The sequence below is a fragment of the Cryptotermes secundus genome, unplaced genomic scaffold (genome assembly GCF_002891405.2).
Source record: "Cryptotermes secundus unplaced genomic scaffold, Csec_1.0 scaffold1683, whole genome shotgun sequence".
Taxonomy (NCBI): Eukaryota; Metazoa; Arthropoda; class Insecta; order Blattodea; family Kalotermitidae; genus Cryptotermes; species Cryptotermes secundus.
The window spans coordinates 14,160-28,943 of NW_019743171.1; the positions used below are offsets into that span (position 1 = coordinate 14,160).

Here is a 14,784-nt window from a genome sequence, read left to right on the forward strand (position 1 = left end):
ATCTCTGATTTGTCTAAAATGAATGTAATGCAGAAAAATATTGCTGTCTTTATTTATTGTTACAACGTGTTGTCTTAAGAAACAAAGGATTATATTTATGATTCTGAATCAGGATCAGATAACTAGTTACTATAGGATTCTGACGATGGTGTATAACACACAGAGATATTGGGTTTTCGGACTTTATCCATCGTCCTGGTTTTTAAGATAACTAATAAAAACACGACGTTTCGGAAACTGGATCTGTTTCCGTCCTCAGGTGAGGGAAAAACACCTATTCTGTTGGGTCCCTTAGAAAGAGCTAGCCTCAATCACTGGACATGATAGGTGACTGGACAGAATAGGTGTTTTTCCCTCACCTGAGGACGGAAACAGATCCAGTTTCCGAAACGTCGTGTTTTTATTAGTTATCTTAAAAACCAGGACGATGGATAAAGTCCGAAAACCCAATATCTCTGTGTGTTATACACCATCGTCAGAATCCTATAGTAACTAGTTATCTGATCCTGATTCAGAATCATAAATATAATCCTTTGTTTCTTAAGACAACACGTTGTAACAATAAATAAAGACAGCAATATTTTTCTGCATTACATTCATTTTAGACAAATCAGAGATAGGGACAGGGATGCTCCTTAACCAGTTTAGTGTCAGATTAAGCGGCCTCTGTAGTCTAGGGGTAACGTTCCCACCTCATGACTCAAGGTACGCGGGTTCAAACCCGGCGGAGGTCGTGGAATTTTTAAGGGTGGAAAAATTCAGGGAACAAGTCCTCCGGGAGGGACTTTAAGCCGTGGGTCCCATGTCGTAGCTTTACAGCATGTAAAAGAACCTCATGCCTCAAGGAGGCCTCTGAGCCAAATTATTAAGGACATTTCCCGCCCAACAATAGTCTCTAACGCCTCTGGTAGATGGGGGAAGCATCTAGATACTGCTGAGCCAGTAGAGGCCGAACTCGCTGGCTGAGTCGGGACTGATGACATGCACCAGTATCAGCAGGGTATAGAGACTGGTAGAATATCACAGGGGGACGTACAATAAACCACTGGTCGCGGTGCATGGGGAAACCCACCCCCTCCAATAATAATAATAATAATAGTGTCAGATTATATAGATATAAGGCACAAAATTCACATAAATCCCATTGTTGAGAAGATCAATCCTGCATAACTTTGGACTGCTTGTATGAGACTGCTCTAGCAATAGGGACAAAAAATAACCCCAGCAGTGGCAGGAAATAAAATGGTTCAAAGGAGACTTTTTGTGATTATTTCATCTCTCCTACAAAATATATTCCATGAATTGAACATCTCATGAAAGGTAAAAAGGTAAAGTCATCCTATGCTTTAATTAAGCATCATGTAATAAGGCATAGGTGTACAGGTATGTGCATGTGTGTGCTCTGTGTGGGCCCCACAGCCAGTTTCAGTGTTGTGAAAAAAGAGAAAATCTCTGTCTCTGTTGGGAATCGATCCATGATCCCTTGGTCATCCTAATCTCTTTACCAACTGAGTTATTCCAACTCCAAATTTTATTAAACAAATGGAAAAAAATATTTGAACGTCATCATACAGTATCTTTGTGCCAATAGGCTATAGTATTTGTATTTGTATTTGTGATAAACAAATATTAAGACATGTGAAGAACATAATGCATTTGGAAATGGTTTACACTGAACCGGAGCACAGATTCTGCTCACATTTCGTATTCTTACAATACTGAACACTGTTGTACAATGTTACTTACTGAGAATGCCCTGTTTTCACTGAACATTCAGCAGATGCAGCAGTGTTCCTGGCTTCAGACTGCTTAGCTTGTCCCACAAATGGGGTTGAAGCCAACAAGGGATGGGAGAAAGCTTGAGTATTGCAAGTAACATTATTGTAATATGTCTCAGGTTCCACAAACTCCTGCTAACAAGAAAAAGTCATGGTATCAGCTGTATCCTCAACGTCTTTCATCGAGAAAGGTCCTAAGACAGGCCACTCCAGTCTTCCTTCAGGATTCTGAACCATTTTCCAATATTAATATATACTTGCAGGCAATATCATGTGTATGTGCGAATAATACAAACATGCTTGATAGTTAAACGGAACATGTCAGACCATGACTACAACTTGACTTAACAAAGGGAATATATATTCAGAAAGATTATGTTAAAATCTTACATTAAAATTCAGCGGCCTCCGTAGTCTAGGGGTAATGTTCCCACCTCGTGACTCAAGGTTCAAACCCGGCGGAGGTTGTGGTATTTTTAAGGGCGGAAAAATTCAGGGAACAAGTCCTCCAGGAGGGACTTTAAGCCATGGGTCCCATGTCGTAGCTTTACGGCACGTAAAAGAACCTCACGTCCTAAGGGGACCACTGAGCCAAATTCATGACATTTCCCGCCCAACAGTAGTGTCTAGCGCCTCTGGTAGATGGGGGAAGCATCAAGATACCGCTGAGCCAGTAGAGGCTGAACTCACTGGCTGAGTCGGGACTGAGGCATGCACCAGTACAGGTAGGGAATAGAGACTGGTAGAATATCATAGGGGAACGCACAGTGGACCAACAGTTGATCTAAGTGCATGGGGAAACCCACCCTCTCCAATACAATACAATACAAAATACATTAAAATTCAATGAGATCTGATAATACATCTCACCAATCAGCTTACTATTAGAAATGTACAGTAGTATCTCAGACTTATTCCCAAAAATGCATCGTTAAGTCAAGTTCATTACAACATGTACAGGGTTACATTCCTGGAGCTCAAGGCTCAGACTAATTTTTCAATATTTTAATCCCTGTTGTAATTGTATTGTTTGTACTATAAAATCAATAATGGGAAATCTAAGAACATAGTATTAAATATTCACACTATTAAAAATATTTTAAGAAGAAATTTAATAAATGTTTTACCATGGACTATTAATAGTTACAGTTCTAGCCACCATATCACTACAATGTGGACTATTCAAAGATATAATTCCAGCTACCAGAGCATTCACAAACTTTATAAACAACTAAATTAGCAACAAAATCTGACATCTCCAGCACTCTGTCGAATTCAGATAGATGAGGTCGGGTTATATGAGATTCTGGAAGAGACTTGGCTTGGCAGAGGATGCTGGGAGGGCTGTTTTGGGGGCCTTGGGTTTTCTCAGGAATCTGTCCTGGGTGGGATAATCTGCTGTTTGTTTCTTCTCCCTGTAGATCTCCTTGTAACAGCAAGGATATTTGTTAGCCTTACACTGAATGCTGTTAACCTTTCAACATCAAGGATAACGACCATTATGAAGTTCATTGCAGCACTGATATGTTGGGAAATCCCACTCAAAGATTCTGAAAATCAATTTTTGGGTTGTAAGTCCAACAGTTCAAAGTGTAAGAAAAATGGGTGTTAATCTAATAGGATTATTAACCTGGAAATTCATAAGTCAGGAAGTTGTATGTCAAGGTGCAACTGTACTTCATGTAGTCAGCCATTATCATGATACTTAAGTCATGATTTGTCAATACTGAGGCATATCTTGATATCAGTCACTCAAATTAACGAACTGAATCATGCGTTCAGAGTGAGACACTTTCTAGAAGTGCAAATTTACCTGCTGAAAGGAACACTGAGGCACATATTTCCTGCAAACTAGACTGAACTGACTTAGTACAGTAAAAGCTGTGATACCTGGCACAGAATGATCCAGAAAGGTCTGTTAACTGAAAACTGAATACATGATGATAAAAGTGTGACATATGGGTGTAAGTTGGAAGGTTGCAGGTGCGATTCCTGATGTCACTTGATTTTTTCAATTCATCTAATCCTTCCAGCCACATTATGGCCCTGGGGTCGGCTCAGCCTCTAATAGAAATGAGTACCAGGAACGTTCCTGCAGGTAAAGGGCAGCCTTACAATCTCACTGCTGTCAGTGAGCCGACTGTCTAGAAAATGTGAGTCTCCATGTCTCACAAACTTATGGGTCTCCACAGCCTGTTACAGGGATAGCTTTACCTTTTATTAATATTGAGAAGGGGATAGGAAGTGTGGCATGGAAAACAAGACGCGATATCGAGTGGCAAATTAAACGTTTAGGTCTGTCATCGAGGTTGCTAAGTATTCCAAGAGACATGATAGGTATAACATTCTAATACCCAGAAAATTAAGATATACAGCAACCCCTTGGTCCTGGTGGTGCCAAATATTGCAACTTTACTGCATAAGGTCCAGTGTTGATGAATGACTAGTGGAATTAGCCTTCAGTTCTTACAGCAACAAGGAATTTCTTGCTCAACTGAATAACCCCCTCACTAGAATCAGAGTTCACAATGCTCTAAATCTCATACCTCCTCTGCTGCTGGATCATCCTCAGGACTGCAAGGAAATGCTCCTGAAGGCTGCAGAATGCCCTCAATTTTCCTCTTCTCACATCTGAGTGGTAAAACACCTTCAGGTAATACATTCTCCTTGTCTTCCGTTCCCTCCAGAGCCTTTTCCTCTTCTTCACTCATGCCTGGAGAAGGTATGAATGGAATACCTTCATATAAATACACAACACATCATAAATGTTGGATTTAAAGCAGGAGATCAGTTATAGCACAGGTTCAAACTGTGCTGCAGAAGATACGAGGGGATACCCAAAAGAAACCGAACTTATTTATTCAAATTTTAAGCACAAACCTTCAATCCCCTTCAAAGTACTCTCCACTTACACTAATACACTTGTCTAGTCTTTTATTCCATTTTTCAAAACATTGTCTAAATTCATCTTTTGAGATGCTTGACAGCGCCTCCGTCGTTTTTTCCTTTCACGTCTCTTTTCATTCGAGGAAACAAAAAAAATCGCACAGGGCAAGGTCGGGTGAGTATGGAGGGTGAGGAATGGGGTCATACCATTTTTGGTCAAGAATTGTCGTACAGACAGGGCTGTGTGAGCAGGAGCATTGTCATGATGGAAAAACCAGTCACCCGACTGCCACAAATCTGGCCACTGAGCTCCAAGTCTCTCCCGACAGCTCCACAATTTCTTCAATGGTCCGTCGTCGATCTTCCTTGATGATTTCACGAATTTCTTCAACATTTTCATGTGTTCGGGCTGTGGAAGGACGACCAGAACGAGGTTTGTCATCAATTGACGTTTCACCATTTTTGAAACGGGAAAACCACTCAAACACTTGAGTTTTCCCCATAGCATCGTCCTTGTACGCCATTTTTAACATTTCAAGAGCTTCTGTTCCACTTTTCCCGAGCAAAAAGCAGAATTTCACTGCCGCACGCTGTTCACGAAAATCAGCCATTGCAAAAACGACGATCACACAAAACAGTTGTCACTATAAACTCTGCCGAAACTAGTCCTTACCTTCTGAAGCAACAGTAGTCGGCTTATCGACTCAGGAATGTTAGCTCTATGCGCTCATAGCGGCAAAACGCGGTACTACAAAAGCTCTGCCAACAAAAAAATTAGTTCGGTTTCTTTTGGGTACTCCATCGTATACAGACACTAAAAACCAAGATTCAACCTGGACAGTTAAGCATTACACTGGTGTGTGTACTCCTTGACAATCTTTCCGTAAAGATATGAGTGTGCAAACCACAACATTTGTCATGACACACTTTCATACAGCACTACTGCTTTCTACTCACAAAAATTGTGGCTTAGATTGAAATTATGATTTCCTGTAAAGCCTCATAACAGAGTAACTTAGCAGTAAATTTAGATGATATTAAGACTTGTGATGATTACATAAAGAGAATTATAAAAATGCACAATAAAGGCATACCTGTCCTCACATTCAAACACTACTTAATGGACTGTAATGAAATATATCAGATGTCTGTAGTAAGAGTTGTTGGGAAAATTCAGTGTCAAACTCAGGAGTTGCAGTGTATCGTCTCTACTGGTAATCAGCTGTATATTTCTATCTACTATAAATGAACACTGAGATCAATAATAGATACAAGATCATAAAGTTTTGAAACATATGTATGTACTCCAAAGTGGAGCATACCTTTTCCATTCTCATACCAATATTTCACCTGAAAATGAGAGAATCATTGATATTCTACTGTAGCAATGTCTGTGTAAATATGACACATCCATTAAAATCTGTATGTCTGTGTATAACACTTTTCAGTATGTCATAACTGAAGGATTACATTTTTCTTAAACCCCTCGACTGCCAGTCCCTGCAATGGAACTACCCTCTATAGATGCCAATGTCAAGACTGCTTTGGGATAAATGCAGTTATATATAATAACTTGCACCACTTCCTCAAAAAAGCCTTCAAAAGCTGATCTAATTGGCTTGTAGCATGTGAAGGAGAAAGGACTTACATACCTGGTTGAACTGGTGCATTAACGATGATTTTGATGTGGCTGCAAGGAGCACTTTGAGAATTAAGATTGTTTTCACAATTACAAGTTTCAATTTCCGAGCCCCATGGCTGATCAGTGCGAAAGTCTGGACTGTTATCATCTCTAAAATAACTGGGTGGGCAATTTTCGTCTGTAACTTTAGTTGGTTTGAACATCTCATTATCTCCCCTCTCTCTGTTTGGAGCTTGAGGGTTGTCTCTGAGAATCCAGCCAGCCTCCAATTTACACTTTGCTGGATCTGACAAACTGTCTGAAGAATTCTGCACCTGTTGCATAACTTCAGTTTCTCCTCTGAAGACTTCAAATTGAGTAATTCTTCCCTCAGGTCGTGGTGCATAAAAAACATCATTCCTTCCTTGTCCCTGAATGTTACTCTCATCCTTGAAGATCTCAAAAGGTTTGACTTCTACTCTAGGTTGTTCTGTATCCAAACACTGTGCACCTACATTTTCAAATGGAAGTATTCTCTTCTTGGATCCAAAACCATCAATATGATGTCTATTATCTGCAAATATAACAGTCATACTAACATTATTATACATTACAACCTCTGAAGCTAATTTAGATACTTTTCAACAAAAGACATACACGTCAAAAAAGTTATGCTACACATACATCAAAAATAGAATCAATCAACAATGCTACTGCACAATATTTTTTTGGAAAACCAGCCACATGAAAATGACTCAGTACACAACGTTTTGGAAACGGTCTGTTTCAACCATCTAGCTAACATTAGTTAAATTACCATATGCTGTAATTTACTTTCTATTAGAACTCATCAAAAAATTATTTTTCTCTTTTCTTAAAATTTTGTAAAATTCTTTTTTACACCTCACTAGGGCATTGTCTGCTTGTCCAAACAATATATTTTGATCCTTTTCCTTGGATGTTTATATTATAGTGGCCTGGCGTTTTCTATACATTAAGCCAGTGATGTGGTTACGTTTTGTCCTTTGTTTGTACATTGTTCTCTCCACCACCGTATGGTGTTGTCCTCTCTTGTAGTAGATTACAACATTTAAAATCATGAAATATTGCAGTTACATGTGAAGTGAACGAGTGACATTCAACACAGTATAACGGCTTTGGCAAATTAAGATACCTGATGATGGCCAGTTGGGGCTGAAACATGTTGTTCTGAGAGATAAAAGATTATGAACTGAATGGTAACAAATAAGTTTGCCTCTATTTACAGATGCAAGCATTTAAAGGAAAGCAGACATCATAATTTCTATCCAAAGCAACATGTTTTTCTTTAAAGATACTATTTCGTGTGGGCTCCTTTATTACTAATATACAGAGCGTTCCAGAAGGAAAAGTAAATATTCTGGGAGGTCATGGTATAGGTCACTCTAAGCAAAAAAGTGTGTGTGTACATGTATCCTATTCCAAACAGTTTCTGAGAGAGAGCTATTTCACTGTACAGCTTCAAAATTGTTAATAAAAAAGGGATATTACGTACTGTTTCTAATACCGGTTTTTATTGTTCAAGTGACAAAGTTGGTAAAGTTTACCTAGTATAATACAGTTCCAAATATTCCACTGTCAACATCAATGCACTTTGCATCTTGTCATGGTGTGTTGCTCGTCTGTACAGTGTACATTGAAACAGCCCTATCTTGGAAACCATTCAAATTAGAACACACGTACATATAAACTTTCTTGCTTAGAATAACTTATATGACCTAGAAAATTGACATTTCCTCCTGGGATAAACTGTATACATATACACATGCAAAGTGTTAGGTTAACTAATAAAGTGATTTATTATTATTATTATTTTACTGCAATTGGGTGTTCACCCAGTGGCAGTAGAACTTACACTGATACAGACAAGGAAAGTCTATAACATAAGGGAATACAAAACAAAATACATACAAAAAACAAGGTACACACAGTGCAAATCCAAACATATAAACTATAAAAGGGCATGTCCTTGTGCTCGTTTCACTGCACTCGAACAAGGACACTTCACATTACTTCACTTGATTCATTTAACTCCGCATAAGACTTCTGTACTTGCAACAGCGCTCCTAAGTGTTTAGTTTACAGGGGAAAGACGCTAGTATGCCTGCAGGTAACTGTTCCAATCCTTTATGGTCCTATTTACAAAAGAATATTTGCCAACATCAGTTCTTTGTTTCCTGCTTCTGACTTTCCAAATATGACTGTCCCTACTCAGGTAGCATGGTTGAAGCAGGCTATCCCCTATGCTTTCCAAGCCGGTCTCCTGGTGTATGCCCTGTAGAGGGCGAACAGACAGGTTATCAGTCTACGCTGTGTCAGATTTTCCCAGCCAGATTCATTTGTAGGATTTGGAAAATTTAGCCGCTCTTCTTTGTACCCAATTTAAAGTGCTAACCTGCCATTCTCTGTATGGATCCCAACATACCGAACCATATTCAAGTATCGGTCTCACTAATGACGTATAAGCTAGATGTTTCGTGTTATTATTGCCCTGTTTCAGTATATGCATTATTAAATGAAGAGCCTTCCATGCTTTTCATAGGGTATAGTTTACATGATCTGCCCATCTTAGATCGCTGCGTATGATTATTCCTAGGTACTTAAAGCTATTTACCTCCAGAATTAATTGGTCCCCAAAATAATACGTCAGTAGATCCTTCACCCTAGCTCTCGTGAAACTTACCGCTTTACTCTTATCTGGATTTATCTTCATTTTGCTTACTACTGCCCATTCCCCTAATATATTTAGGTCCATCTGCAACTTGCCAATGTCACTACTATCCAATATTTTTCTGTATATTATCACTCATCTGTGAGTAACTGTATATTTGAGTCAGTGTCCCTACAAATATCGTTAACATGAGCCAGGAATAGTAGTGGTCCTAAAACACTCCCGACATCACTCTGACTTTTTCAGATAGGTGCCCGTCTACTCTAACTCTCTGTGAGCATCCTGAAAGAAATTCCTGTATCCACACAACTACCTTGAAGTTCCATAAATTGTAGTAAATATATCCCATTGGACAAAACAGCCTAGACATAAATTAACAAATAGTTTTATATAGGAGCAGCCTGTACTTAGGGGCATCTCTGACAACCATAAACAAGTCATGGTACAGATATTCAACAAGCATGCATTGACAGTATTTGAAAATAGGATACTGAGAAGATCTGGACAGAAGGGATGAAGTAACAGGGAATGGTAATATCTGTACAATTAGGAGCTTCAAAATTTGTACTCTTCATCAAATATCATTAGGGCCATCAAATCAAAGATGTGATGGGTGGGGATAACACTGGTGAAAGGTGCATACATAGGCAGAAAAGCCAAACAGAGGAAACTACTTCAGAAACGTCGGAATACATAGGAGGATAATATTAAAATTGTGTTATGATATGGGCTGGATGCAGGTTCTTATGAATGCAATTATGAGTTGACAGATATTGTTTTCAAACACCCTCAATTAACATTACACTGAAGCTTCTTGTCCTCTGGAGTGGTCCACAACTCGTGCATTATTTTCATTGCTTCTTTAGTGTGATACGTGAGGGACTGATGACACAAGGATTGATCACATGACTCATTTGACATCTTGGTATTCGGAGATGATGAATCTGCCACCTGGTAAGACAGGAATACACTTCACTATATTACTCTTTGTTATTACTTACATTATAATAGAAAAGAGACAAAGCACTTGCAAATGACAGGTTTCTTACACACTTTGACAGATAATGATTTCTGATCAATCCTGCTTGAGTTCTGTAAGGAGATTACTCTAGTAGTTAAAGGCAATGACAAAGCAAAGAACAAATTTATATCAAAATTATAAACAAAATGCTTGCCTCTATACATAACTACCACTTAAGCTCAGTTCCGACATGACCATATGACTAGGTATTACAGTACAAAATCTCTGATTTTCATCGTTATTGGCCATGGTGCAGAGGCAGTCAGATGGTCACACCCTTTCATTTGTGTTGTATGATACGGGCATAAATCTGATATCTAACATTTAATTGATTAATATCTGTGTAACTTTCATTATTTCTTACATCTGCCATTTTATTATCTACTATATTATTTCTATACTACTGCCTAACAGAGTTCTGGTTTTCATAAACACAAGGCTCATGATTATTACCACTGGGGCCTGATACTGAAAAATATGTTTCAGTCCAATGTTAAATTAAGTCTAACAATTTTAAAATTTTAGCAAATTAAAGTGAAATTGGGTGCATTTAAAACAGTTAATTCACATACTGTGACATTCAAAGGTGATTTTTTATATGCAAGCAAGTTATCATTTAATTTTTAAAAACTTTAAATCAATACAGTGTTCACTTGACCTAAACATAAAAATAAAACATTTTCGCTGAAAATGGTAAAGGTCCTATATAGGATGAACTGATAACAAATGACAGCTTGTTTCTCATTTAAATTTAGCAGATATTTATTAACTAAATGTTCATATCACTTCCATTATGTTTCTTTGGCACGGCACAGTGTTCACATTCATATATCTGCCAGGTTAAGCCAAATATCACACAGCAATTCTCACTTAACTACACTGAATGCCGTATATCTTCTCATTCATTCAGATTTCATACCTAATGCTAAACCTTCCCGATTTTAGGGAGTATTTCTGTTGGAGCCACTCCTAATACAAAAGAATGGAATGACTGAAATACAATAAAATATATTTATTTCTAACTTTACAACAAAAAATGAGGGTATGTGATTTACAGACTGGCATAAGTTTTGTGATGACAAGCAGTACACAGATTTATAAGCAAAGTAAAGTAAAGCTATCCCTGTAACAAGTCGCGGAGGGCCATAGGGTTGTGAGATGTTGAGGCTCCCATATTTTCTAGACAATTGGCTCACAGATGGCAGTGAGGTTGTCAGCCTTACACACCAGCTGCCCTATACTGCCAGGAAGATTTGTTTCCATGCTAATTTTCAGTGAGTTTGTGGAGACTGGGGGATACTGCACAATGATTTCCACAGCTCACCTAGTAAAGATAGAATGGTCAAATCAAAGATATTGTAATGAGCAAAATATGTAGCACATTTGAAGCAAACAAGATACATAACACAATTTTATGAAAACCTACTGGTCATGACTACTTTGAAGTTAAAAAAAAAGTGGGGAAATATTAAAAGGACCTTAGGGAACTAGATTAAGAGGATATTTATGGGATTTAGTTAGCTCAGACAATGAAGGGCAGGATGGATTTGATGATCTGACTTCTGGGATTTGGTGCCATATAGTATAGAAGTTTACAGATGGAGGCAGTTCATGCCTTCAAAATGTTTGTGAACTTCTACCAGACTACATAGCATCTGGAAGGTTTTGGTATTAGCAGTGCTCAGCCTCTGGGTTGTATTATCAGACAGGTTATATGATTTTGCTGCTGTAAACTTACAAGTGAGGGATTTGTATGAGATAGTTTTGGCAACGCTTCTGATAATGCAGTTATTACACTATCAATTTTATCATCATTTCTCATCCAATTGCTCTGCTTCCCCATTAAGCGATCAAGGCATACGGTGCCCATCACAGGAGGTACTTGTCCAGATACAACCTCCTCTTTGTTCTCAGCATCTACATGCAAACTGAAAGGAGCAGCAGGAATGTTTGAGTCCACATACAAATTTAACTGCTGCTTCTCAGTATCTCTTGCAACTGGCAAATCTGTTTTCTTTGTTTCAGTGTCTGCAGCTTCAAACACCTTGATCTTATGCAGTTCTTCTCCATACAGTTTTGCTACAGTTGGTTCATTATCAGCTCCTTGCTCATCTGTACATGCTGACAAAGAAAGAAAGAAAACACACGCTTCAGACACTGACACCGTTTGCTCTCAAAACTTTCAGTAATATGTTTGTTCAGTTCACTTTAGTGTAGCATCCTAATTACATAACATATTATGGTAAAGGCATCTTCTATTGTGCTAATGCATTCTGGGAGTCTCAACACAAGGTTAAGCGATATTATGTGTAGGCAGCTAAAAATAAAATGCATTTTAAGACTACCTAGCTAGAATTCCCACAAGTACATCTGACCATGGAAAAACAGTGGTGACAACTTCAGGCATCACAATTCCCACCTGCTATTTGTTTTCCATTTCCACCAATCAGCTTGCTGTCCATGAAACAATATTTCCAACTGAAAGGTCTGTAGTGTATTCATATTACATTCAGCAGCATATTACAAAGGAATATAAAAATTATTAGAAATGGATATAACAGTTCACCACAGTAAACTCCCTGTTATCTGGCATCTGGAATTCTCATACAACTAGCAGGAATTTCAATGAAAATTATAATTTTTATAAAATTACTTCAAAAAACAAAATTGCAATGTGCATATGTTTTGTTCACCTGCTACAAGGTAGATGTCCCAGCTGCCACGAGCAACAGTGGCAGACAGCGATAGAGGTTAGTTGAATTTGTGATCATCTTACTGTATATACAAAATTGTTTACACATCAAATTGCTGTGGCACTTAAGAAGATGCCAGTGCTAGAACTAAAGTGAAAATATTTTTACTTTTATACATTATGGCTGTAAAAATTAATTTTCTTACTTTCTTTATGCAGTGAAGGTCTGTTACTTTTCAAATATTCAAATGCTCTCAACTCTTCGAAACTGAACTCTGTTCCACCAGAATACACCTGCAAGAATCATAGTAATAAGTAAAATTTATAAGTGAAGTGTGTGGTGAAGGCATTAACATTCTATTCTGAAGTGAATAAAAGTGAAGACTATAAACAGACAGAACTGCAGTGGACTTCTGCTCCCTGAATGTGTACTGTGACATGCAGATACACGATTTTTACTGCTTCAAATAACCTCACCTTGCTTTTGCAGTACATTGGTCTCTTGGTAGGGTCAGGAGGTTCAAATACTGCTATAGGGAACCTGGGTTCATCCTCTTGATCATAGACTTCAAGACGCAAGTTTCCAGCTTGAAAATAAGAAAGATGATGTAAAATATTACTAAAGGAAGTGTGTAAGAACCATGGAGCCATGTGTTCAAATATTGCTGCAAGGCTCTCAAATAAAACTGGAACGCAGAATAATCAGGACTGTCTCTGAAGGATGACACAAGCATGCACCTTCTTTGAAAACTTTGAAGGAGTGGCATCTAAAAGTTAACAACATTCAATATGATACAAAACGATCAAGTCTGTTTAAAATTATGCAAACATGAACTTGGCGGGGGAGGAGGGACATTTTCAATCAGAGGTCCACAAGGTGATGTCTATGAAGAGTTACTAATCTTCTTGGATGTGATGCTATTTAGTCTGGTAGTCCATTGATGTTTGAGAAGAACATGCTACCTCCATCTTCAGGGTTGAAGAGTTAGACAAAAAAAGACCCTTGCTAGTTACTTGCTTGGCTCAGTCACCAATTCTGCTGACTGAGGCAGGACATCCTTCTGAAATGGTGGTGAAATTCCGTCAGGCTGCACAGTGTCACACCCCAGAAAACAGTATTCTTCAGTTCAGAACACAATGTACAACAAAAATAAAATGCATGTTCCTTTTCTACTCTGGTATATTTAACAAGCAAATACACATGAACAAAGCAAACCTCCATACAGCAGATTAGAATATCTGGACTGAAAAGTTTAAAGCTTCATAATGATGGGGGGACATAATTTAAAAATACATATTATTTTGGGCTTTTTCCATTATCACAGTTTATTAAAATCATTACATTTCTTAATTGATACCTCTGCATAAAAAAGGGGAATATTATGATATTAAAAACTATAGACCGATATCCATTTTATCGGCATTTTCCAAAATATTAGAAAAACTGATGTATAATAGGCTAATGCCATTTTTAATTAAAATAATATATTGTAACGTGTTTGCGTTACTGAAGACGCCGTAGAGATGGTTAATTGGTTTATTTAACAATCTACAAATAACGGCTACAATTAATTATGACACAGTTGCGGGGTTTCACGATTTATAACCCTAATCGCATTAATCTGTTACCACTGTTGCGGGGTTTCATGATTTATAACCCTATGCGCAAATCAGTTCACTCTGTCTTCAGTAGTCTACACGTTTACCGTAGGGGAGCTATGTATCACTGTATCACACGCTCCCAATTACACAATCACACACACGTCCGGTTCTTCTTTCCGCGACGGCTGCTATACTCCAACTGCAGTCCGCTGACTGGAGAACTGTTGATAACACACTCTCGTAGGCTTGCTCGGACTATCTTCGGCGATGGCCACGTTATACCTCGGTGGCTGTCACAGTACAACTGAAGTCGCCGACTGCTACAGTAGAACACGCTGGTAGCCACATTAGAACTGACTGGTACCAGCTGTGCAGCTCACTTATATAGCTGCAGTGCTTGCCGGTTGCGTAATGAGTGCCACGTCACAGTAGGAAGTTGATTACGGGTACGTAGCGTTGCGCGTTACGTCACCG

General features: G+C 38.4%; 1 protein-coding gene across 4 annotated transcripts in view; it reads right to left on the minus strand.

Annotated features, from left to right (window-relative positions):
- The window catches only part of LOC111874026, a 42,587-nt gene that overhangs the window by 13,567 nt on the left and 14,236 nt on the right, over window positions 1-14,784 (minus strand). For 2 of the 4 annotated variants that reach the window (XM_023869146.2, XM_023869145.2), the window contains exons 9-15: window positions 13,186-13,295; window positions 12,915-13,002; window positions 11,755-12,137; window positions 9,799-9,946; window positions 6,317-6,859; window positions 4,325-4,515; window positions 1,747-1,913 (exon numbers count right to left, since the gene is read on the minus strand). In XM_023869146.2, the coding sequence (XP_023724914.1) occupies window positions 1,747-1,913; window positions 4,325-4,515; window positions 6,317-6,859; window positions 9,799-9,946; window positions 11,755-12,137; window positions 12,915-13,002; window positions 13,186-13,295 (1,630 nt within the window). The remainder of the gene's footprint in view (window positions 1-1,746; window positions 1,914-4,324; window positions 4,516-6,316; window positions 6,860-9,798; window positions 9,947-11,754; window positions 12,138-12,914; window positions 13,003-13,185; window positions 13,296-14,784) is intronic. The other 2 variants (XM_023869148.2, XM_023869147.2) reach the window with 2 other exon arrangements.